Raw genomic sequence first — 25,031 nt, forward strand, 5'->3', positions numbered from 1 at the left:
TGTTTATGAGTGAATCACCTGGGAACCAGTGTACACAGTGGTTGTCTCTAAGACTAGGAAATTTATTTGCTTCCCTTTTGTAGTTCTCTGTCAAGAGTGCTGCAGTCTTACTCATGAACAGGAAATCTGGAATACATTGAAAATTACAAGGAAACAAACTGTACAAGGAACAGGTGGCACAAACGTTTTGCTAACAAGCAAGGATGGGAGACACAGATGTGCAAACTGTGATCCAAAATCACTTGAATTGCAAAAGAACTGCACAAGGCCTGACCACACACTAAGGAGTTGGCCACCTGATGGAGAGGATGGTTTTTTGAGAAAGGTAATAATTTGTCCATCTGTGACTTTGGCAGCCTGGATCCTGCACTGATCCACACAATCAGTCAAAATACTGATTTTGCAACAGTCATCTGTCTTTGTTTACTGTCATCTGCTTCTCTTCTGGGGCAGCCCCTTCTGAATGAGGGTTTGTCAAATAAACACACTCTGAATTGTCTATCCATGGCCAACACTGAGATCATAGGGAATGGATAGTGCACTTTTATATCAGTGGTGAGTATCTCACAGCCTAGCTAGTGGGTTAGATAAATGTCTATCTCCAGTCCCTCCTTGGGAAAGAATCTTATGTATCCTGTAAAATGGCAAATTAATGATAAGAGTTCCCACAAATGATGGGAATGACTGAAATAATCTTTTGATGAGAAGCAATGTTTTCATGGTGTGGGTGGTTCTGCATGTTGCTTTTATTAAGTTCCTTCCTGTTGGATTTAATGGTGCCCCCCCCCCCCACCTCACCAACCCATATGAAAGGTTAATCTCCTCTCAGTCAGGCTAATCAGGTTTGGTTCACCTCTCTGCACTCTCGTTATTTATTTGGCCAGTGCCACATACCTGATACAATCTAGTAAAGAGGTAAGACAACTTCTTACTTCTCCCTTTCCCCTGCAGACATGTTAGTTTTACAGCAGCATCACTGAGAACCCTTCCTCCTTTCCTCTTACTCTTGCCATCTCCTGCCATTCTCTTTCTGTTAGTCTTCACCAGGTTCTCCATGAAGGACCTGGAAAAGATAGGCTGCCATGTTAGAAGGGGACCTCAGAGCTCCCCTGCTAGAGACTATAGTTATATTCAGTCCCTTTCACTCTTCTTTCCCTCCAAGCCATTGCAGGACCTGCACTCACAACACCTTTGCTCTATTTTCTGCAGTCTCATTTGTTCAGACATTTCTTTTTATTTTTTTTGTCTTCTCTGCAGTTTTCCTTGCAGGGTCTCCCAGGGACTCTTTTCATGGGTAGGCCATCAGAAGATTTTCTAGATTCATTCCTATCCTCTCGATGTTCATGAACTGACATTTTTTTTAATCTTCATTTTCTGGAGTTCACAGATTTTCATCATCTGTAGCTGCAACCATTAATCTCTTTTTGTGGCAGAGCATTCCTCTTTCTGCAGAGATGCTTTTGCTCAGTCTCCTTACAAAGACAGACTTTCCCATTTGCTGATGCAGCATGAAATGCACTGGTGTCTGCAACATAATAGCTGCTTTACAAGACACTGTGGTCCAGCCATTCCCCTCCATCCCACCACAGTCACACAAACACACCCTGACAAGGGATCTTTGCTGCCCTGCTGCTCTGGTCGTATCAGCCCAACCTTGCACCTCAGGTGGCAAGTGGATACAAAAAGCTGCTTAGGAAGTACTTGCCACTTGAAAGTCGTCCAAAGGGCTGGTCAAAAGGCAACATGGCAGGAAGGTACTTTCTTCAGGCCAGTGCCATATGGATCATACTAAACTGGCATTCATAAGGCTGCAGACTTGTTCCCTGCTAACAGTGCGACTGGAAGATAAGGAGCACATCTGAAGTGTGGTTTGAATGCTAAGGACAGGTCAACAGATCTCAAAAGGTTGTTGATGATGGGAGATTATTCCTTAACCAAGCAGGGTTCTTACAAGGTTGAAGAGAGATCATATCTGAATTCAGTTCTATTCACTACTTTATCTGGAAATCAAGAAAAATTACCACTAATGAAATTCAAAGAAGATACCTAGTTTGACAGAGTTGAAAATAATGAGTGGGACAAGATAAGCATACTCATGCATGGTGGTTTATTGAGGCAAAAACACTACAGCCAAAACTAGAAAAGAACAATGCCTACAGAGCAAGAGGTGTTTTTGTTCCTGAAAAGCAGGTGTTTAAAGAAAGATTTTATGTCATTGTTATTGTGGGTGAAGAGCTGAACTTGTGGCCCTAGTGCAACAAGAGATTAATTAGGTCCTTACACAGACAAAAGAGCAGCAAGAGAAACAGCTTCTAGTTTCTGTGAGCTGAGCTGATGAAACTGGTACCACCATGTTGCTTGCTTATTTGATGTCCACATATTTAAAGGACTGCTAGTAAACTGAAGAGAAAATGTACACGATCTGCAGAGCAATAACCTGCACTGGAGGAACGTCTCTCAGAGACCAATTTAAAAATCTCCACGTACGGAAATTTTGAAAGATGATTGAGAAGCTCCTTCCCATACAATTGTTTTATTCTGGCAAAACGTGAAACTGGTAGATCCCACATCACATGCTGTCTTCACAGCAAGCTTTTCTGGAAGAAACTCTTCAGCCAAATGTAAGTTATTGGGCAGAGTAGCAGTGTCAGAGGTATATGAGGTAGCAGCAAATAGCATAACTGAGCAAAAGCTATACCTGTATCTGGAATAACACCAGAGAATGAACTAGAAAACATGTAGTCTCTTCTGGACTGAGATCTCTCTCTGATTCTTCCTACCCTCCCAACTACCTCCTGTAGCTTTCGTGTTTCTATTTCTCATTGTGTGTCTTCAGTTTCTCCTGCTAACAAGAAAGCAGGCTCCCCTGTTGAGAAATGGCTTACACTTCTGCTTGGCTGGCCTTTTCTGGGATACAGAGGAGAACAGCACCTGCCAGCTACTAGCATAGCTGGTCTGCTGGCAGAACACAAAACCATCCCGTTTGACTAACACATGTTCTCTGTGGTCTCTTCTCCCTTCCCAGGATCCCCCAAAAGACAAATAAGGGCCCACCACACTCTCAGCAGAAATTCATAGAAGCTGCTGAGCTTTCTGCTGTGACAAAGAACCACAGTAAACCTCAGCACCCTCTGCCCTCAGACCACACGTGCGCGTGCGCACATCCTACTTTTTATCTGATATTCTGACTGCTGTTACAGTGTGTACAGGTCAGTGGTAGGAGGCAGATTTGCTCTATATAAAACCCACTACAGGAAACATCAAGCAAAAAGGCAGCATGAATTAACATGCCTTCATTTCTTTTCTTACTAAGATAAGCAGGGGTTAGGAAGATCAAACAACAGTGATTAAAAGGAGCCTTCCCTGCACTGTATCTATACAGCTTTTTTCTTGTACAATTACATAGTGCAACTTGCAAAATTAGTTATCTGTCAGAGAAGAACTAGAAACACACCTCCCACACAGCCACCAAGTGCCTGCCTCCTCTCTGCTCACTACAAACGATCCTTTGATTATTTTTTTCTAAGATGCACTTTACAATCTGCAGGAAAGAACAAGGTTTCTGTTAAATGAGAGCTGCTTTTAGTGACATCTATTTTAATGATTATTGGATAAGATGAAGCTGTTTTAACTCAGTAATCAGGCCCTCGGTGGAATCTGCATTTTCTTAAACACTATGTGTTTAATTCTCTTTCTGACTTAAAGGGACTATCTCTGATGAGCCCTGAGGAGAGAAGCACTTGTGATACAATCTGTAAGGAAGTCGGAAGCTTCCGCTATGAGACACAGCTACCTAGTGACATCTGCTTTTTGCAGCTGCTGGATATTGCTGTGTGGGTAACACCTCCCTGGCAGAGCTACCTGGTGAGAAGCAAGTGATTCTGCACCCTTAGAGCAAAGAAGCTTCTTCACATCATCTGAGAAGAAAGGAGGAGAAAAGGTAAAATGCAATTTTGAAACAGTTGTGTATCATGTACACTCATGATGTGTGTGAATGTAATGCTTTTTCATTTACCTTTTTTAGCTGCTCAGGTAATTTTTAAAGCACTTTTAAGAATTCTTGCATCATCAGAAGTGGGTATATGTGCATATGTTTTTCAGTTTTAAACATTTGCATATATTATGCTGAACCTAGATTAGATTCAGGTATGTCTGGGAGCAGTTGTTGCAAAGCTGTCATCTCTAGACCATTGGTGTCAAATGATTTTGTCCTTTTGACTTGTAAGTCAGATTCAGTTCTTCTCTGTGTATAATACAACAGAGCTGTAGGCTGCAAAGTTGTCACGCTTGGGACTACACACAGGATGAGTCAGGTTAAGGATAGTCAATGTTTGCTGTTATGTTGCAGCAATGTACAAAGTAAAGACAAGTAAAGCAGTGAAACTCACTTTTCTTCTGCTTTCTATTCATAAAAATAAGGACAAAGGGGAAGAACAAAGCTCAGGCTTAGAGTTCTCATATGTCAGGCTAAAAGAATGACACTTGCAGTGATACATCAACAATAAATTCATGTGGTGTGCAAGTTACCTCAAAGTAACATCACTTAAAACTCTGTATCCGCCTATTAGAAAAGCGCATACATATGACAAATTCCTGTTATTCATTTAGCTACTGAAGACAGCACAAAACTCATTTCAGCTTTCAGTAAGTATAATTTCATTGGAAAAGTCTGATGCATTTTTATTACTTTCTTCTTATGATGATGTTTGCCTGGTAGGAAAGGTGAGTGAAATCCTGAACTGCTATAAACAGTGGCTTTGCTTTTTACTTTACTCCACATAGGACTTAAACCCTCTCTGATTTGATATCTGTGGTCTTTCATTCCCATTTGCTTTCCTCTCATCCAGTGTCGCGTTGTGTGCTTGACACCCAAGTTGCGCAGTGCCGCAAGGACTAAGCACATGCGTGTTAAGGACAGTACATTCTGCAAGCACGCACATGCATCCCGTAATGCTTACATAATGTCTGAGAACCTGTAATGAGACATGCATGGGAACTTTAAGTCAGTCACTGCTCATGATTCAGAGCTGTGGAGTAACCATACGGTCTTGACGCACTGAAAGTCACTGACATTTTCATATTCTTTCCTTCTCAGGAACTGGGGAAAAAGCATGAGTTCTGCAAGTACAGAGTCCCCTGACCTCTCAACCTTCTATGAATATTATGATAACTATAACGATGCTCCAAAGCCATGCAGTAAGGAAAGCGTCAGGAGGTTTTCAGCCTCCTTCCTACCGGTTCTGTATAGCCTAGTATTCCTGGTCGGGCTCACTGGAAACATTCTGGTCATTGTGGTCCTCTTCAAATACAAGAGGCTGAAGAGCATGACTGATGTGTACCTGCTAAACCTCGCCATCTCAGATTTGCTCTTTGTTTTATCCTTGCCGTTCTGGTCTTATTTCACGGTAGACCAATGGGTTTTTGGAACTCCCTGGTGTAAAATCATTTCGTGGATCTACCTGGTCGGGTTTTACAGTGGTATATTTTTTATTATGCTTATGAGCATAGACAGATACCTGGCAATTGTTCGTGCAGTGTTTTCCTTGAAAGCAAGGACTGCCTTCCATGGCTTGATCACTAGCCTTGTCATATGGCTTGTAGCTTTTTTGGCCTCTGTTCCTGAGCTTGTGTTCAGAGAGTCTTTTAATGAACATAATTATACTACCTGCAAGCCGAGATATCCAGGCAATTTCACAACATGGAAACTTTTTTCCACTTTGGAAATCAACATTTTAGGGCTCCTAATCCCTTTTATAGTTATGACATTTTGCTACTCCATGATCATTAAAACATTAGTTCACTGTAGAAATGAGAAAAAGAATAAGGCTGTGAAGATGATCTTTGTTGTCATGATTGTGTTTTTCTGTTTTTGGACCCCTTACAACATCGTTATTTTTTTACAACTGCTGGAAACTATGGGAGTCATGAGAGACTGTCAAGTGAGCACGAATCTGGACTATGCTTTCCAGGTAACAGAAATCCTTGGCCTTTTTCACTGTGGCCTCAATCCAGTCATCTACTTCTTCATGGGGGAAAAATTTAAGAAGTATCTGAAGATGCTCTTTAAGAACTGGCATTTACCTGGGTATGTTTGCAAGTGGTGTGGAGTTCACATCACTTACCACACTGAATCTACAAGTTCATTCCACACACAGTCTACGGGGGATCAAGATGCTCTGTAATGTGTTTCAGACCAGCCACTGAACTCACCAGCAAGCAATTGACAAAAGCAGGAACTTTGAAAAGCTAAGCAGATGCAGATGCATTTAACAATAAGCTAGTGCTGTGTAATTACTTACTTCAGCTTTATTTCTGCCTCTAGATTTTCTGAATGCTATGACAGAAGGTGTCCTAAATGTGAAACACAGGAGAGGGACATGCAAGTTTTCTCTGCTGCGATTACAAATCACTGCTCAGCTGTAAGAGCAGCCTCAGCTCTCTGCACGGCACCGTGCCAGGTGGCTTCTCTTTCACCAGCATCAAGACATTGGCCTGGATGGATGGGCAGAGGCGAGACAGCAGCTTGTCATCAGCACATACACTCAGAAAATAAATTCATTTATTCAAGAAGGATGGTTATTACCGTATTTTTTTTATTCTACAGTTGATCTGTGTAGGACTTGTTCACTCATGACTCTTAGGGAGCCATTAACAGTATTTGCTACTGTTAAATGTTTCATCTGAGGGGGAGGATACACCCTCTGACATTAAGAAAAAGGACACAAAATATATTCTTTATGTGCACAAACATGCAAAGCCATTATATTGTGTTGTAGACGCATTTTTTCTTAGGTTGGTGTATATGCCTATACATAGGCATATATATAGGCATTTTGAATTACTGTAATTCAGGATAGAAATTCTGTACTTTTATTAACATAAAAAAGTTTTAAATATTTTTTAATAAAACTGTTTTAAAAAGCTTATTTTGCAGCATGTGTGAATAAATTCGAAGTATCTTTTTTAAAAGTATTTATTTTAAAATGAATGTTCTTTGTTCCAAAAGTACTTAACCCCAAGACTCAATTGTCATTCACTGGAGATTCATATGGCAAAATGAAAGAAAGTAAAAACAGAGATTGTGTAGAAACACAATCACTCTGTGATAACTTAGAAACCACACAAATCCTTGCATTTGATAACAGCAAAATGCAACAGTGTGATGCCCCAGTAGCTGTTCACAGATCTACAGGATATTAATCAGAGATCCAGAACAGGAAGGAAACTCACATAGCAGTGTTTAGATTTTGGCATAAAATTAATTAAAAAACAGGCAAAAATCAGTAATGTGGTGGCATACAAAGTAAGAGTTGAAAAATATGTATTAGAAGATATTTCTGGTGTGTCTTTTTGCTGGACAACAGCCATTCAATAGGATGAGTTTTATTTTCTAAGATTGTCAATAACAAAGTGCCTGCTGTAGCCAAGGCTGCAAAGAGCAAACAAGGCATTAAAATGCATCAGAAAAGGGAAAAGAAATGTAAAAATATTGTAGTGCCATTGTACTAATCACCCTAAATAAGAAATTAAGTGGAAGCTCACCTCCATATGATCTCTTTCATGATACAAGACTGAAAATAAAAAGCAATACACTTAAATACTCATGCAGGCACATATCCATCATAATGAATTTTGGGAATGCATTACCATTAGCAGTTTGCTGAGGCTGACAAGCAAGGATCTGCATTAATGCAGATGATCTGAATAGCTGAGAAAGACATTACTTGCAATAAGAAAGTGTCTTTATTTCCAAGAAAAAGACTATAAATTCTTACTACTCAAAACCTTAGAAGCCACTGAGTAAATAATTGGGAAAAACTGATGCAAAGAGTGGGTTAAGGCATCCATCACCTATTTTGAAAAGGAAGACCAATTTCAAGTGTCAGGTGCTTCAAATTCTCACAGATGTCACTGAACCCAACATACCACGCCAAGTTGGCACAGCACACAGCCCTCACAGATGGTGATGCTGATAGTGCACTGTGAACAGCAGAGATATGCATTGGTCTAGTGCACAGATTAACCTGGAAGCCCCACAGCACAACGCAGTCGCTTTTTTCTTGGTCATACTCTGTGATCCCTCTAGTCAGTAAGAATAAATGGGTCCTTTTGAGAAGCCTTTCAAGAAGTCCTGCTTTCCAGACCAGGGAAAGGGCTGCCTGTGCTGGCCTGGCAAATAGGATGGTCAACAAGGAAAAAGCAAGCTGTAGGCTCTCTTGATAACCACGATGTAAGAGAGGTCCGGGGCTAAGAGTGGTGTCAAGGGATGGCTCGCAGGCTGGTCTGAGTCTGGGCACATCCTGTGGTGAGGGAGGATGCCAAATCTGCTCAGGCTGCACCCAGTGGCTGTGCAGCATTGCCACAAACTGAGCTAGTGTAAAGCTCCTTTTCCACACAAAACTCAAATGTGCTTCACATTGCTGCTCAGCTTTGTGCCCCACAGCCTGTGCACGTTTGCCTTTGGTGCAGAGGGTCCTGCTGCAGCCAGAGCTCCCCACAGGTGAATGTTGTCCTTGTTTATCTCTGCCAAATAACCTCTTCCAGTTCTCTCAGTAATGCTCACAGTTACTCATTGTGTGTGCTGAATGAGCAGCTGAGCTGAAAGCTGTGCTCTGAGCAGGCTTGCTGAATTGGGTGTAAAGAGGGGATCACCTCTAAGTGATGGGCTCAAGAATCCAGGTCCTGGGGCTGAAGCTCATCAAACCTGGGTGGCTTCCTACTCTGTCACTTGGAACAAACCCTCCCCACCATGCACCAAGCTGCAGTCAATAATGCCACTCCTCTTTTGAGAGAGGGCTTTGAAATATCTCCTGATGAGAAAGAACAAGATAATGGAATTAATACAGACAAAAATAAAGCAGGGATTTTCAAAATGTCAGTTGACAAAAATGTCATTTTAGCTGAACAAGAGTTTCCAGCAATGAATGATGTATGTACAGACTCACTGAACCATGAAAGAGAATGGACAGACATTTAAGTGAAGCAAAGCTGACTCATTCTTAAACCCACATTTTTACATCAAGGTTCCTCAGAAGGCCAGCCTGCATCGTCTCTTCAGTTCTGCTAAGCAGCCGTAGAAAGGTAGATGAAGGGGAAAATCAGCTAATTATACTAAAAACAAATAATGATGAAAAGGTAAAAACAAGTTGATTGTTTGATTTTCATACAGTGCTTAGGCCACAACAACCACTCCCTAAACATGAAGCTGAATTACACATTTATCTTTTACTCTGGAGCTTCATCCCTTTTAATTGTGCTGAAGCAGCATTGTGGTCAGCAGCCTCCTCCCAGTCTGCTCCTCTCAGTCTGAGAGCCAGCGAGGAGTTGCTCTTCTCCTCCCTATATAATTACTTGCCACTGTCCCAGCATCAGCTCTGCACACCTGCTCTGAAGGGGAGTACAATTCAAGAGACACTACAGTGCCCCTCTGTTACCAGGATTCTTCCAGTCTCAAACTGCCAGCAGGGATCTACATCACACATTTTCCTTCAGGAGCTCTTAATTGTTTGCAGTTTTATCAAACATCTCTCTTTTAATGCAGCCAGAGACCAGCCTCTTCGACTCCCATCTCTTATGCCAGCATCTCCATTTGACTTGATTTACAGTTAGAAATCACAGGCCATTTAGTAATGTCAATCAAAATGATCATTAAAATGGTGCTTAGGGCAGTGCCTACAGAGAGCTCAACAGGACTTTGCCACTCCAGTCATGAAAGAAGCATTTAGGTAGGAGACTGGAAATGATATAATTGTGGTGAGATTTCTAGCATTTGTATAACTGATAAGACCATTAAAAGGTGATGTAGTGGTGGTCATATCTGCAGTCATCGTATGTAACACAGCAATGACGTATGTAGGTGCCACTGGTAATCACATGAATTAGAGGAAATCACTCCTAATGCAGCAAGCACTATCACTGAGAACATAAGTTAGAAGCTACCAGGATGATTTTCTTTTTCACAGTCATTCAGCAGCAACACCCACCAAAAAACCTAACGAAATCCCATCTTATAGGGCAGTCATTGAATGAAAGCCACTTCTCACAGAAACGAAGCTCGAAAATGAAGAAGTCCTTTATTTTTTCCAGACCATAAAAATCAAGTCCTCTGCCAACTCCTTGATGAAGCATGGGCATGACTGACCAATGCTGCTGTTCTCTTTCCCTTGACAGTGCATATCCCTCCACATATCCCTTGTATGCTTGCTGCAAAATAAGACTGTTCACAGGCCATCCTCAGGCTTTTGTGTCAATTTATTTCTGATCCTCCTTTGAACTCTCAGAAATGATGGTATGCTTATGATACCTCTGCTGAAGAGAGTAATGTTGTCTGCATCCTTCAAGACTTGACTGTTGGATCCCAAAATATAATATCTGCAGAGAGAGATTTGAGTGGTCTTTGCAAAAAGTCATGGGCTACAGAAGCTCGGAAAACCCCTTTTTCATTGACCTCATCCTTGTGGATTCTTCCTGCCTTCTCCAGCAGAATGTGAAGAGACTCCTTGCATGATGTTATCACATACCCTGCCCAAGCCAGAGAGTCCACACCCTGATCTCATCAAGCCAGTGCAGAAGACTTACTGTGTTTTATCTCTCCCTTTGTGTTCCCTGGATCCTGTGCATTCTGCAAACCTGAATACCTCTTTCCCCCATGTAATTCCCCTAGGATAAGATGGGTTTTCCCCTATGATGTATAAGACCCCAAATTTGTTAACCTGGGTTTTTCCCTTATGTCATCCCCTGAAACCCCCTGTTAGTAATAAATTGTAATAGTTACAACCCCCTGTTGAATATGTAGACCCTAAACCCTTTAAATATGAACTTGTAAGTCCAATAAAGCATTCTAGTTTTCTGCCCCCACTGGGATCGTCGAAGTTATTGACTCACTACACTTCACCTTATTTTTAATACCGGCTGTCTTATAGCTAGGGGAGCTGAGGCACAGAGCAAGAGCTCAGACATTATGTGCACAACGCACATTTTTGACAGAATCTCAGTGCCCTCCTACCTTTCCCTGGAGAGAATTCACACTTCAGCTTGGTGAGGGGGACTTCAGGTAAGAGTCTCCCACACCACGCCCTTTCTGATACCCAAATCTGAGATGGCCTAGCCAGGAAACTCCCCACTTGGATCCAAGTTCTGCAAGGAGGACCACAGGTTGACATGAAGAGTATCTGGAGGTAAGAAGATGACCAGCTAATGTCATCTTCCGATAAAAGATGTTCTTTGCTGGCACAGGTGTTGTCTGTACTAATACACCAGAAAGCAATGATTCCTGTTTGAAGGCGATCAAAAAAGAAGAAATATTCATTCTCTGTGTAAATGCAGCCCAAATACATGACTGGTCAATGCATCATACTAATCCTTTAGGTTTTGTGCTGGTTTTTCTATTTTTTATTTCAAGTCATCTTCGAAGAGTTGAAGTTTCTCTGGATTTTAGTTTCAAAACGAGTAACAGCATGCATTCAGTTTAAGTAGCTCTGTAACTGCATACTGCAAGATTTTCGTGAATTCAGGTGTTGCCAAATAAAACTACTAAGGCCAAAATGTTTATTTCCTTGCTTTTGCTTTTAACAATGATAGCAAGTAATCAAGAATCTATCTGCAAGAATCTGATTTTTTTCCACAGACATAAAACCTTTGTAAAAAATACTCTCAATGTTGCTAGCAGCCTGTAAGACAACACAGACTGAGTGAAGATTGACATTACTAGATGCACTCTTCTGCTCAAGAAGAGACCAGTGGCATTTAATCAGCATTTTCCGAGAAGGTCCAAGCAGTCACGTTGAGGAAGAAACTTTTGTGCCTGGGACAGTGATTGGAACAAGGAGTGGACATCCCTGCATGAAAAGCATGTTTGTCTTTTTTGCATAGGAACTTTGCACTCCTTAAAATATCTCCATAAAAGTATTGTGGTTTGGATAGGTAGATGGAAGAGAGAGGCCTTCCCTAACATTTAACCTGTCACCATCACTCCCAAATAGAAAGAGCAGTAGTAACACAGCCAGTACTAACACGAAAGCATCTTAATAAAAGTGAAGAAAGACCACAACACATCTCTGTACTTGCTCATAGACCAGTAAACTCAAATTTGCCACAAGTAAGACCACGACAACAGACTGACTTGCTTTTTCTGCTATCAAAGCATGTGGGAAAGCTGTAAAAAGCACACATAGAAGGGAAAGAAGGATGGATTTTGCTGTTGCTTATGCCCTTTTAGCTCACTCACAAGCACCAGGAATGGAAAGAAAACAAGGCTGGCTGATTGCAAGGAGCAATGACATTGTCTGCAGGCCCTGCACACAAACAGTGCTGAGAAGCTGTGGAGAACAGGTTTGACTTTGCTATCAAGAAACTTGTTTATGCTTTCTAGAAGAGCGAAACCCATAGCATGAGGTGTCACACAAAACCCTGCAACACTACAGAGAAGGGGCTGAAGAGTTTACAAAAGGAAATAAAAGGGAAGTTTGGATTTTGGCTGTTTTCTCTTCAGTTCTGCTTCACAAGCCCATCCTTGCATAATGCAGGCCAGTACTTGCTTCCTTTCCTCAGAAATATTAGGGAACCTCCAAAATCCCCTATGGGGAGGCTGGCTCCTGTCTGCTCCTGCTCTGATTTTTTTGCATAAATGCGTATGCCACAACCTCCTCTCCACAGTCACATGGAGTCAATCCATTCATTTCCTCACTAGCTTAAACTCACATCCTCCACACCCAGAGGTCACCCAAGCAGGGTGCCTGTTTTGTGACTACACTGGCAGAATGTTTTGCATTTGACAAGGCAGTTCTATGAAGATGTCCCTGCTCATTGCAGAGGAGTTTGATTAGATGACCTTTAAACATTCTTTCCAACCCAAATACTTCTATGGTTCAATGAAAATCCAAACACCAAAAAGAGCATATTTTTGGTGGCAGCTGCACTGGCTAATGATCAACACCTTTTAACCCCAGACTTTGATACGCATTTTGTTTCAGCTTTAGACTAAAACCATTTTAGAGTAAGCACAGCCTATTTTTAACATTACCGAAATAAAATATTTCATCATTTGTGCTCTGAATTCTTGTTATAATTTTATTCTGATGGGGGAAATAATTTCAGAAGTCCTCATGTAACCAAAAATTGTAGAAAAAACTCAAGGATTTGTCTTCTTTAAGACACTTAAACAGCTTTGATAGAATAAATTCACCACATTGTTCAGTCAGTAGCTCATTCCACAAACCCATAGGAACGTGCCAGATTTTAGGAAAAAAGATAGCATGAGAAGCGAAATTTCAGTAAAGTGATGACCGCTTTTGCTGAAAACTACCGGTCAAAAGCAGGATTTTTTTGCTGTTGGTTTTTGTTTTTTCTTTTTTTTTTTTAAATCTGCCCTTTGTTCATGACAATTTGCCCAGCAAATAACTTTTGTTGCTTCTATAGCGTAAAGGACTGCAGTATTTTATAGACTATCACAAGAGACTATGTGAATAAAATTTAAGTGATCAAACATCACATCAACATTTATGAAAGGTCAATCTTTAAGTGATAACTATTTAGCAATTTGCATCAGAGACTGAGAAAGTAACGTCAGTATTAGATACCAAAGATTCTGCTGAATTTTAATTTGCATGATTTTTTTTTTTTTAATTCCAGGAATGGGTGTGTACAGAGGCAGAGCAACTATTACTTGTGTCATAAGCAGAAAAAAAAAAGTCCGCCTTTTCTCTAAGGTGATTCACAATGAAGACCTCAATCACAATACGATATGACTGAATGCAGCCTGAATTTTCAGGAGGGCACATGCCCAATTCTTGAAGTTCACACCAGCATAATTCACTGCATGTGTAGTGTATGATGTATACGCCTCCAGGTTCCTGGAAAAATGTAAAAAGAGCTCTAAAAATGTCAAAAACTTGTACAGAAATAGCTGCAGAAAAGCTGATACTGCCCAACAATGGAGCAAATAGGTAGCTAGTATCAATGTTAATTTAAGTGACACCTAAAAAAATCTGCCACGTTTTCTAGACCAGAGACCAAAAGATTCCATAAAGTTACTGCTTTGGCAAAAGCAAAACGAAACACTGTAAAAAAAAAAAAAAAGAGATAATAATAAAAGAAAAATCAGTGAGATCCATCACAGCAGAAGCCACAGCTGCCTGGTCAGTGAATGGCACACCTATAGGTGAGTGTACTCCAACAAGAGCAGCAGCTGCTGAGGACTCTGTAGGGGAGACCTCATGCAGACCCACGGCCAGACGTGATGTTTGAAAGAAAGTGTGTTTCTCCTTTGTGACTGCAAATGCTGACAGTCCCACTCAGACAGACCGCGGCTGGGGAGCAGAACATAACTGGCCCCAGCTGTGTTCATGCAGACAGTGGTTGTTTAAGAAAAAAGACATGCTTTATTACCCGCAGCTTAGGAGACGGCCTCCACTGTCTGCACTGGCTTCCTTATCATATTGGGCTGCAGACTTACACCAGGCAGAAGTAGCTCAACCATGTCCCAGCCTATTGACTAGAGCTGATATGCCCAAAAGAGACTGTAGCACCTTTGTCCTTTACTTCTCCCTAATTAAAAAAAGAAAAAAAAAAGAAAGCTGTTTTTAAGGTTCTGGTTTCAGCCTTGCCAGGGATCTCAGTCAATTCCACTCTTGCATTTGCTACATAGAAATCAAAACTCTGTCTTCCTTTGTAAAACAATTAATTTTGCAGATGAAAGCACTACAATGGAAGTTAATATAATTATAAAAATCTGAGTATTCATTACTAGATTTCTTGCCTTGTCTCAAGACATCAAGAACCATGCCCTCTCTTTTACTCACAGCACAGAAAGTTTCATCTCCTTCCACAGAAGATGAAAACAATTTCATAATGCATTATTCTAAACACAAGTCTTTGGTTTTGAGCAATTTCTTCCTTTCTCAGTCAATGGGTGATTGTCCTGAATCATGAAGGTTTGCAGATTAAGCCCCTACCCCTTTTCGACTTGCTTGCCTCATTTACTCGAGGTTTTGACATTTGTAATCAGCAGGGAGTTTCACCAATTTGCATGCACGCACTAAAACAGGTAACAGGAAAAAACAAAGTACTTTGCAAGACAGAACAGGAACATTCTTTCCAAGCCAAACCAGCAACAAAATTTTGCATCAAAAGGCACACAAGCAATCTCCCAAATTAGAATACATTATGGAGCACTGACCAAGGCTATTGAACAGAGCTGATGCTTTTAAGTTATTTCATTTGCTGTATTCCAGTTTGCATTGCAGAGTGTGAACTTCAGAATTTTTGCGGCATTATTTTTGCAAACTGAGTCATGGCAAGCAAGCAGCTGAGTCAGCAGTCAAAGCTGAGTCTCTTCTAGAAGAGCTTAAATGCACTGAATTTCAGCTCAACTTTGTACAAAGATAAAGATTTCACCTTAAAGTTTCAGGTCCTGAAGCTCAAAAAGAGATGATTAGATATGCTTTACTTCAAAAGAGGATACAGGGCTAGATGGACCTTAGTCAAACTCAGTGCCATTATTCTTTTATGAAAAAACAGAACTCTGTTAAATGAGAAAACGAAAACAAATACAACAAAAAATGTGAGTTGAGCTATGTGTCTTTTCAAAGCCCTCAGCCTCTGAGACAAAAGCATCCTTGTGTGCTGCACCAAACCCTTGACAAACTCAGAGAGAGGAGAAAAGTTGGGAACCCCTGAATGTTCTTTCACCCACCTTGCAGGACAAGTATAACAGCATGGTTGGATTTCCAAAGAAGGTAGTCGCTCACCAGAAACCACAGTGAAACCAAACTAGGCATCATCTAACCTTATTATTTTGTGAACAACTGAAAACAGGTGATGCATATCAAGGACTGACAGAAACAGCATGGTTTCTACCTTGCATTGCACGGATAAAATGGAAGACAAGATGATGATAAGCAGCCGGGGAGCAAGTACCAGCAGAACTATGGACATTCCCAGTCTTGTGGTCAGGTAGACTTTTTGTTAGGATTTGGATGTATTTTCCCTACTTTGCACATCCAGCCAGAGGAGCTGAATCTTTACTCCAGTTCCCCTCCTCTCTTTCATGTAAAAATTCTCCACTTGTAACTAAGAAATCTGAAAACTATAGAGCTCAGCATCATTCAGTTTTGCCAGTTTAGTCAGATGCAAGGCCACAGCCTGTAGCTGGAGGTACCAGAAGGGAAATTATTTTCCTTCCCCTCTCTGCTGCCAACCTGCTTGGGTTTGAAAAAAAAAAAAGAGAAAAAAAACCCCAAGAAAAATAAAACCCAAACCAAACCAAACCCAACGAACAACCCACTCTTTACCAGACATATTATTATGCTTTCCCTTCTGTCTTCACTAGACTTTGCATCCAGGTAATGTTTTGTAACACTGAATATTCTTTTTTTGCTTATAGCTCCATAGTGCTTAAACATCCCCTGTTTCAGCACTTTGTACTGTACCTAGAGGAAAGGAATAAACAACGTTCACACAAATCAGGTCTGCTACTGTAATCTCTTTTCAGTATCTTTGAATAGACTGGGTTTTTCAGAACTAAAAACACCTAAAAAGCCTTCTGGCTGATTTCAGCATAGCTGTCCAAGTTATCTTTATTTCCTAGGATAGGCAAACGAGCTTAATTTTGGGGTAGTAGGGGTATGTGGTCTGTCCCTCTTTTCCCATTAAAAGACATTAAGGGGTGTCAAAAATTTGGCTAACAATAAACCATCAACTGTCTCGGCATCATATAGTTTGAAAATTAGAAATGATCCATAGAAGCAGTAAGTTGGTTTTTTTTTCACCATCTCTGAAGCCTTTGAATCAAAGCCAACAGACCTGAGAGGTTAGACTTAAAAAAGTTAAAAAAGGGCTGCTTGCTGCTAGTTGTTTCTGCTGAACTTTCTTCTATTTCAACAGAGCTAGATAGACTCAGTGCTTTAAAGTCAGGTCTGAAAGTGTCTATATTTGGCTACAGTCAAAGACTTGCATTGTTTTAACTTGAGCTTTTGAAGTAGATATTGCTCTGGATCAAAGGACCAAAAGAGCAGCATAGGAAGGCACGACAGCAGAAGGCAGTGCTCAGACCAAGTTTTGCAGGAAATCATTGTGAGTTCATTATCAGGTTCTTGTGTTCTTCAGCACACCAGATCTACCTATTCATGATTAGTGCAAACCACATCCTAAAATAGAGAGGGAAAAAAGTAAAAAAGCTTGAAAGAAGATATGTGTATGCAGGATTCAGACCCATCTCTCAGAGCCTTAAGTCTTTCAGAAAGCCTTGATGGTACATCAGAGTGTTACAACACCCAGAAATAAAATTTAACATGCAGAAGAAAAGAAAGGAGTGCAAATTTTTCCTCTGTGCAGTTTCTGTCTTATCCCATACATATCTGCTGTGAAAACAGCAACCAACATTTGCAGCAAACAGGAGAAAGGTTACAGTCTGAAGCTCAGCAACAGGCAGGAGGACATGAGGAAGGTTAAGAGTAAGCCATCAGTTTCTTTTTCCTCCTCCTCAATAATTCTGCCTATGATTCAGATGGCCCCTTCACCCATAGCACAGGAACATATCCAGATCCTGAAGCCATGAGAAACAACACACAGCAGTTGACATTCTCCCAAGGTAAGTGCTTTCAGAGATTATTCACAGATTTCACAGAAAGTGCTACTGCACAAGTCCACAACCAGGGGAGACTTCTGGCTAAATTTGGACTAGACCTCCATAAAGAGTGTTCACTCTGTACACCTGATGAAGACTGGTGGAACTTGCAAAACCGAACCTCTGAATGGGATTTGGAAGAAAGGAGACAGCTGGAAGCACAAGCAGGCATTTTTATCCAGTTTGCAAACTAGCAGTGGATTGGAGATAACTCCATCTCAGACAAACAAAAACACATCGAAGGAATTTTTTTAATTTCTCCACACATAAAACTTTCCTACTACAAGAAGAAGAATCAGCAAGAGTTAAGAAAAAAACAGGAAACAGAGAAGAAAAATTTCTTAGCTACAGCATCAGAGGCATGACCCTCAATTGTGAGGCATTTGCCCACACTGCGCCCAGATCCATCCTCTGGCCCACAACCACAGAAAAGACTGAAAATGCTCAGTTAGTATAGAAGCATAAGCTCTACAGAAGCACCAAGTTTAATAAAACTAGTGCATATACTTACAATGAAGAAGGAAACTTAACAGGAAAATCCTTTCAAACCGTAGATATTGGCTGCATTTTTCTACTGGATTTGCATTGGTATTCAACAGGTTCACTCTACTTAACAAAGGCCCATTCTGCTAGAGTTTCAAACTCAAATCCCATGTCCATTAAGGAGTCTTTTTTTCCCCCTCTTCTTTCCCCCCACAATTTTTAAAGGCTAAATTTTAGGCATGCAGCTGTAGGCACACCACCAAAGTGCAAGATCGCAATCTTATTGCGATGCTTGCACAGCGTCTGCTGTGAACGTGTGCGGGGGAGTCTCACGAGCCAGACTGTGCTTGCCATTACACCTCTGCAGAGTTAGAAGTGGGACCTTCCTAAGACCCTGGCTTGGGAGTTCTATATATACTTGCCTCCTGAGGGACAGGTGTATGTGCTAAAGCCCAAAACAGGAATTGGTAAATACTTTCCCAATTTCTTGGCCATCAAGACCATATATCCTACTGAAAGGGGACTGCATGACCAAGGGCCTGGAATAAGCACTGGTTCTGTGAAACTTCTTGAGGTAACACACAATTTCAAGATTTCCTCCAGAACTGGGGAAGTTCATTACTCCCGTATTTAATAACATAACAAGCAACAGGGAATATCTTCTGAAAAGGGATTTTTAAACATACACACTTTATTCAGCAAAAGCATAACAAAGATCCCTGTGAAATACGTTTCCAACATTTTTCCATTCAGCCCTTGGCATCAAGTTCCAGGATAATCTCTTCCTGCCCAGTTTTGCCTTCTCATTGAAGAACCTTTAAAAGAGACCCTATTCTTTTGTAGCTTCCAGTTCCTTTTGTCACCTGATCTGCCAGCCAGGACCTTGGGGTTAACTGCCATGTTTTTAAATCCCAGCCTGCAAGACAACTTTCTTGTAACTCGGTCATTTCTTTCAAAAAATGCTGCTGTAGCACATGGACCAAGCTATTCAGGAGCTGGTCACCCTTTCACATTCTTGCCATGTCTTGTCTCTGTTGCTCTGCACCTGTGTTACTCTGCAAATCCAGTCCACAGGGAGATAAAAGGGTAATAGAGAGGGCACAAAACAGCCTCAGAGCACAAATACATACTTTGTGTTGGCTTTGGACAGTGAAAGTGATAACTGCCTTACATACAGCAATGAAGACTTCAGTTAGTTGTTGACAAGTTTCCCAACAGTACTCACTGGAATAATTTGCCTAGGATAGCCTGGAGTCGCCATCATAAGAAATCTTGAAGAACAGGTTAAACAAACACATTGGGAATAATATTCAAGATACAAATGATGTTTCCTTAGGTTAGAGGGGCAAAGGGCCGGATCACCTCTCGCAAACCTTTCATCTTGTATTATCTGTTAAAATGATATTCACAGTCTGGAAAAGACATACAAGAACAGATTAAAGAGAAAATATGGGGACTGCAAATCTTTCAGCAGCTCCGTTGGGAAGTCATGTTAGAGTATTTGCAAGTGAAAAAAGGGAGGATGATGAGCGACTGCAAAGTCCTGTAACAGAAAACATTCTCAAGTAGCTTCCTGCGGGTACAGACAGAAATGGTTAGTAAATAACCAAGCTGCTGCCAGAGGCTCAGGTTAGGATCTGTCAGCACTGTGAACTACTTGCTCAAATACGGATGGATCTTCAGGAAAGGCATCCTAGGAAAAGTGTCAGAATATCCATTTTACACACACAGAGGTGCTGTTATCCCCAGTGATTTTAGGATATCCAAAATGAGAAACAAAGGGACTGCAATAGTCTGGAGTCAGCCATCTGATTATATCAAAGGGACAAAGTCCATCCAAACAGAGCAGATTCCTTCTCCTTGCCATCCAAACTTAGGGTTTAGTTCAGAGGATGCTTTCTCAGCCTGTAAAATACAGTATCACCTCCTTCAGAGTACACTGTAAACCCAGTATTGTTCTTCTGTAATTGCTATTTTTGAACACCTGACATAGCAACATTATGAACATAAGGGATAGAGTAGCCTTGCACGTAGGTTAAGAAATACAATTCAACTATATAGTGCACACTATTCACCAGTGTGCTTCTCTTTGCTCATTCATCCCAAATAATGTCATTTAAAGGTTTTCATTCATGCACAGGCAGGATTACAGTCTAAGCTTACAAACCCCACTCCAGGGTTGAAAAAAAAACACCCCAACATCTGTGCTGAGCCCCTACAGCTAAACTTTACACGCCCCTACAGAATTGCAAGGATCCACATACCCTCCAGATGGCACCAGTATAAAACCTGCTTTTTACAGACTGATTCTGACTAAATACCAAGTTTGCAGTGACCACCAAAATCAGAGAATGCTGTGCTCATTACTCAACAGTTGTGTCAGCAAAGCACTTGCACATTCCCAAGGAGATGCAGCAGGGAGGATTTGAGGACCCACAGTTTTAGTATTAGGAACATTCCTTCTTTCCAGGCCTTCACAAGGCAGCTGGCTCCACCAGACAGACCATCCTGCTGAACTTCAGCATATGGAATGGTTCATACAACTACATCACAGACACTAGCCAGGGATCTGACAATGCTTTCACATCACGCCTTTCAAAAACAAACTGAAACTAGACACACCAGTGTCTTGCCCACTGGGTCAAGGTGAACCAGGTAACTCCCCACAGCTCCCCTTATGCATTTTCCCTCAGTCAGAAGGTGTAGCACTAAATCTTTTCTCTTTCGTCCGTCCCTCCCTGGTGGTCCGTGTGTGCTCCTTGCGGGGTCGCCGGGCCACGTGCAGGGGCGGGGGGAAGGGCATTCACCTCGCAGGTTATGGGGCCAGCATCCTAGGGCCTGGAGGTCTCCCCAAGAAGGTTTCATTCTGATTTCACTTCCATCTCGGACGTGGCTGACAGAACCTATCTGAGGATAGGTTAGAAAAACTGACCTGCCTGAGACTGAAAAGGAGCAAATGCCACGCTGTCCTGTTTTGTGTCACATACTCAGTCCCAGCAGGACTGCATGCCAAGGCTAGGAAACACAGGATAAGTCCCAGCCACGTAGTGGCAGCAGTGTGTGGGCACAGTGACCCCGTGTGCAGCACGGGCAGGGTAGAACACCCTGCTACAGCACATACAGACACACCCTTGGGTAAAGCAGCAGTAACTGGCAAAGGTTCTTCTTAGTAGTGCTATATACTCTGAGGCTCCTTTGTCACAGGGACCTCTCTTCTGCACAGTCAAATACAATCTCTAGCAGTGTTTCATGTAGGTAGACCACGATTAGGAATCAGGGCCACAACTCTCAGGTCTTCTCTGTAGACAGAAGACCACTTCACTGAAAGCAGTAAATAGGCAGGTGTGTCAATGAAGTAGTCTAGAGCCCTACTTGAGAAACTTTAAAACCATTCTTTCCATGTTGTTATTGTTATTCTTAGATCTAATCAGAGGTGTGTTTGTAATTATTGATACAAAACCTTTTTACTTGCAACACTACACAGTTATGGCAACAAGTTTCATGGATACACTACGTTTTCACAAGTACAGTGTAAAGCAAAATGGAGTGAAAACCAAAATTCTGCTCTCCTCACAGCACTAACTGCCAGAAAAATAAAAATACTCCTGGCTGTAAAGCACTGAACTGTTGTAGAAATAATATGTCATTCTGCACACAGCTGGAAATAACTTTTCTAATTTTAATAACTTTAATTAACCTTTTGATTAGTTGTTTTAATTAATCATAGATGCTGTGTTAGGCCTTAAATCATTTTTACCCAGTGTTTAGCAAAAAATTGTTATGAGCTACTTTTGTGAGAACGTAGCTTGGGAAAAGTACTAAAACTTTAAGTTTTGTTAAACTAACTTTGATATGGTTCAGTGAACAAAGCCTGAGAAAGACATGCTGTTGAAGCTGGACATCTGGAATGAACTATAAGGACATTTTGCAGAAACCAGCAGATAAAGAAAAGAATAAACAAATAATTCAGTATACGTGCCGGAAGGTCCCTACCAGAGGAGAAGGATACTAAAAAGACTAAAGATGTGGACTTAATTAGCATAGAAAGTGGGAAATTAATAAGTAATAGAAGGTAGAATACTAACTAATGAAAGAGAATTCTGTAATTAAGAACCAATGAATATTAATTTGTTTGTTAAAAATGTATGAATAGGTGAAAAAGTGGTGTATTGGTGTCTGTGCAGAGGCAGGAGTTTTGTCGGCCACATACACTCCCAGTGCTGCAAATAAAGTAATGCCTTGCTTTCTAACAGCACTTCAAGCCACAAAACCCATAACTAATTTGCAACTAATTCTGTTTCATTCCTTACCTTCAAGGCCTGGCTCTGAGGTAATTAATTCTTAATAATTAACTGCACACAGAGCATGTTCCAGGGTCTCCATAGGGATGGTGCCACAAAAGAAAAATTGTGTGCAACTGCCATTTTTTAACACTAAAAAGGCAATTCTGTAATTGCCTTCGAACACCAAAAAAGGCAACTCTGGGGTCAGTGCAGACCACTTTATTCCAAGAATGAAGTGTGTTTGGTACTGAACACACAGCCCTCAATCATTAGAATTGGCATTTGAGGTGAGAAATTACAAGTACAAGCTCTCTGTCTCGGGTGAACCACATCAGTCTGCTCTGAAAACCCATCAAACACGTCAAACACGTAGCAGACCTGAAGTAGATACTGAAGCTCCTTTTCACCGCCTTCTCTGGTGACAGTATTGATCCTTATCAGCTGAGAAGAAATAGTCAGGTTTTTGCATTGGTCATCTCAGAAAACAGTGGCACCTTCAGTGTCCACTCAGCCCATCACAGCTACTTCATTTTGTTTACTTTGTACACATCTTCATAACACAGAAAATAAATAAGATGTCAACAAGAATAACTCCTCATACGTAGAGAATTTACAACCTCATTTCTTCCTTAGTACTGCTAATAATTCTTCCTCCTCCCTTTTTTCCTTCTCAAACACACAGAGGAAAAATTTAATCTTTAAAGAACCATTTTAATAATGTCAGACAAAAATCAAAGTAAGAAACCACTGATTATGAAAATACTTGATTCCATCATATTCTGTTGTTTAAATATCACCAAGGAGTTTGCATGACTGACATCAAAACCATAGGAATCAAAAAGAAGATTCTGTCTGCTCTAGAAAGTCAGCTGTACTGACAGAGTTTGTGCACCTTTGCAAATATCAGGCACTTACAAAGACCATCAGTTTACTGGAACAAAACAGATAACTAAAGAGAAATAAAATTCTTTAACTCAAAACATTCCACTTCCAAGGTGCTGGCCTATAAAAAGCAGGTACTCCATGTCCATTAGGAAAAAAAAAAAAGAAAATAAACATAAAAAGGATATATTAGAGGAAAAATGGCTCATTTTAAACCTACAGGTTAGTTAGAGGCCAACCAAAACAGCCTAAATTTTTCATATGTCATTGTACTTCTCAATTTACTTTAAGTTTTCAGGGATAGCAGAATAGAAGCAGTAAACTGGCTTTCTAAGAGGGGACAGATGCAGAGTACAAGGTCTCTCTCCATTTTACTGCTGTTTGGACCAGCAGGCATTTGAGTGCTCTCTTCTGCAGCTGTTCTCAGCTCCCGTAAGAAACCAACTAAAATTTTCCCAAAGTCACTTGTACAGAGGTCATAAAAAAAATGAGGTCCACTCAATGCTGGCAGTGAGCCCAATCAGACTAAAACAATGTTGATACTAACCAGGTGATAAAAGAAGCTAAAAGTGTCTTGTCTGTTGGCAGCTCTGAGCTACCAGTTCCACAAGTGAAACCAGTAAGCCAGCAGGGGCTGTGCACCCCTTTTGTAGGCTCCTCTCTAGCTGCAAAACACGGTAAAAAAATAAGTGTCAGAAGGTTACTGTAGTGCAAGCAGTGTACATTTTTACTAGACTGATGCAAACATTACCTTCCAGTTGAGTTCAATTTCACAGTCCAAGACAAATGTTAAAGCTGCAGCTTTTATTTTTAGAAAGAACTTCAATATTTACCTCTGAGAGATTTAAAAAAAAAGTCTTTGAAGAATTTAAAAAGTTGCCTCAGCAAAGCAACTTCCCATTTTTAAAGACTTGGTGTCAAATCAGTATGATTTGATGGAAAGGGAAGTAAAGTGGGGGAAAGACACAAAAACACTCAAATCATTATAGATGGGTCAGCCACATGTCTCTAACGAAGAGCTGGTGGTCATAACTTTCATATTGTGTGGTTGCATTGATATTAGGTTCATCTACAAATTCTATTTCGCACGCCTGAGTGCTGCAAGGAGATCTCTCCAGCTCCAAGACTGTTATGTTGTTTGGCACCGATGAAACAAGTACATTCCTTGGAACATAAAGGGTCAACTGAGGACCACGGGCTGGCCAGTAGCGACCAAGATTAAAGCCATTGATCCAAATTTGCCCCTGTTAAGAGAGAAAGATAAAACAACAACATTTTAATAATTCGTCAGAGATCAAATGACAAAATAGCTTTGAGTATAACGCTCTTCATATAGTAATTGAATTTCCTTCATCTTTCAGTTTGATAGAACACAAGGACAGAAAATCTGTTTGAGAAAATGCTAAAGACAGTCAAAAGAATCTAAAGTCCCTGAGCAGTTAAAGCTATCATTAATATTTAAAAAGAAAGTGGTCAAATACTGCAGCAATTCCAAATATGACAATACTTAGGAAAACAATTGCAGGTTCCTCGCACTGAATTTTGCACCAAGTTTAAGATCAAAACAAACCTGAAAATTGTATTTGCTTGAAGCTGATTGTTAAAAGGAGAAAAAACTCACAGAAGAAAAATGCAGATGCTAATTCTGTTGTGGCTCTCTGTACAAGTGTAAGACTACACTACCTTGGTAGTCCTTTCCTGTTTCTGTGATTTCATGGAAAAGCTATAGCTTGTCTAGACACATGAAACTCAGATGTCTC

At 40.8% G+C, this 25,031-nt stretch overlaps 2 protein-coding genes and 1 long non-coding RNA gene across 3 annotated transcripts in view; 1 reads left to right on the forward strand and 2 right to left on the reverse strand.

Moving 5' to 3' along the window:
- Positions 1-3,838: 3,838 nt before the first annotated feature.
- LOC108509336 (C-C chemokine receptor type 4-like) lies at positions 3,839-6,851 on the forward strand. Its single transcript, XM_017838718.1, has 2 exons — positions 3,839-3,940; positions 5,096-6,851. Exon 2 carries the CDS (start codon positions 5,112-5,114, stop codon positions 6,180-6,182), a length of 1,071 nt encoding a protein of 356 aa, XP_017694207.1. The 5' UTR covers positions 3,839-3,940; positions 5,096-5,111; the 3' UTR covers positions 6,183-6,851.
- A 6,899-nt stretch (positions 6,852-13,750) lies between these two features.
- Positions 13,751-20,630, reverse strand: LOC108509337. The gene is made up of 3 exons (XR_001878609.1): positions 20,544-20,630; positions 14,386-14,544; positions 13,751-13,850 (listed from the first exon to the last, which is right to left on the reverse strand). It is a non-coding gene; the product is annotated as an uncharacterized LOC108509337 (long non-coding RNA).
- Positions 20,631-23,966: 3,336 nt separating this feature from the next.
- GLB1 (galactosidase beta 1) overlaps positions 23,967-25,031 on the reverse strand; it is a 42,476-nt gene continuing 41,411 nt past the window's right edge. The window contains exon 16 of the mRNA XM_017838715.1: positions 23,967-24,515. Within this exon, the coding sequence (XP_017694204.1) occupies positions 24,255-24,515 (261 nt within the window). The 3' untranslated portion in view covers positions 23,967-24,254. The remainder of the gene's footprint in view (positions 24,516-25,031) is intronic.

This window comes from Lepidothrix coronata, unplaced genomic scaffold, assembly GCF_001604755.1.
Source record: "Lepidothrix coronata isolate B3197 unplaced genomic scaffold, Lepidothrix_coronata-1.0 Scaffold353, whole genome shotgun sequence".
NCBI classification, from domain to species: domain Eukaryota; kingdom Metazoa; phylum Chordata; class Aves; order Passeriformes; family Pipridae; genus Lepidothrix; species Lepidothrix coronata.

Coding starts and splice junctions, on each gene's coding strand:
- LOC108509336 (XM_017838718.1), top strand. CDS start 5,112: ATGAGTTCTGCAAGTACAGAGTCCCCTGACCTCTCAACCTTCTATGAA.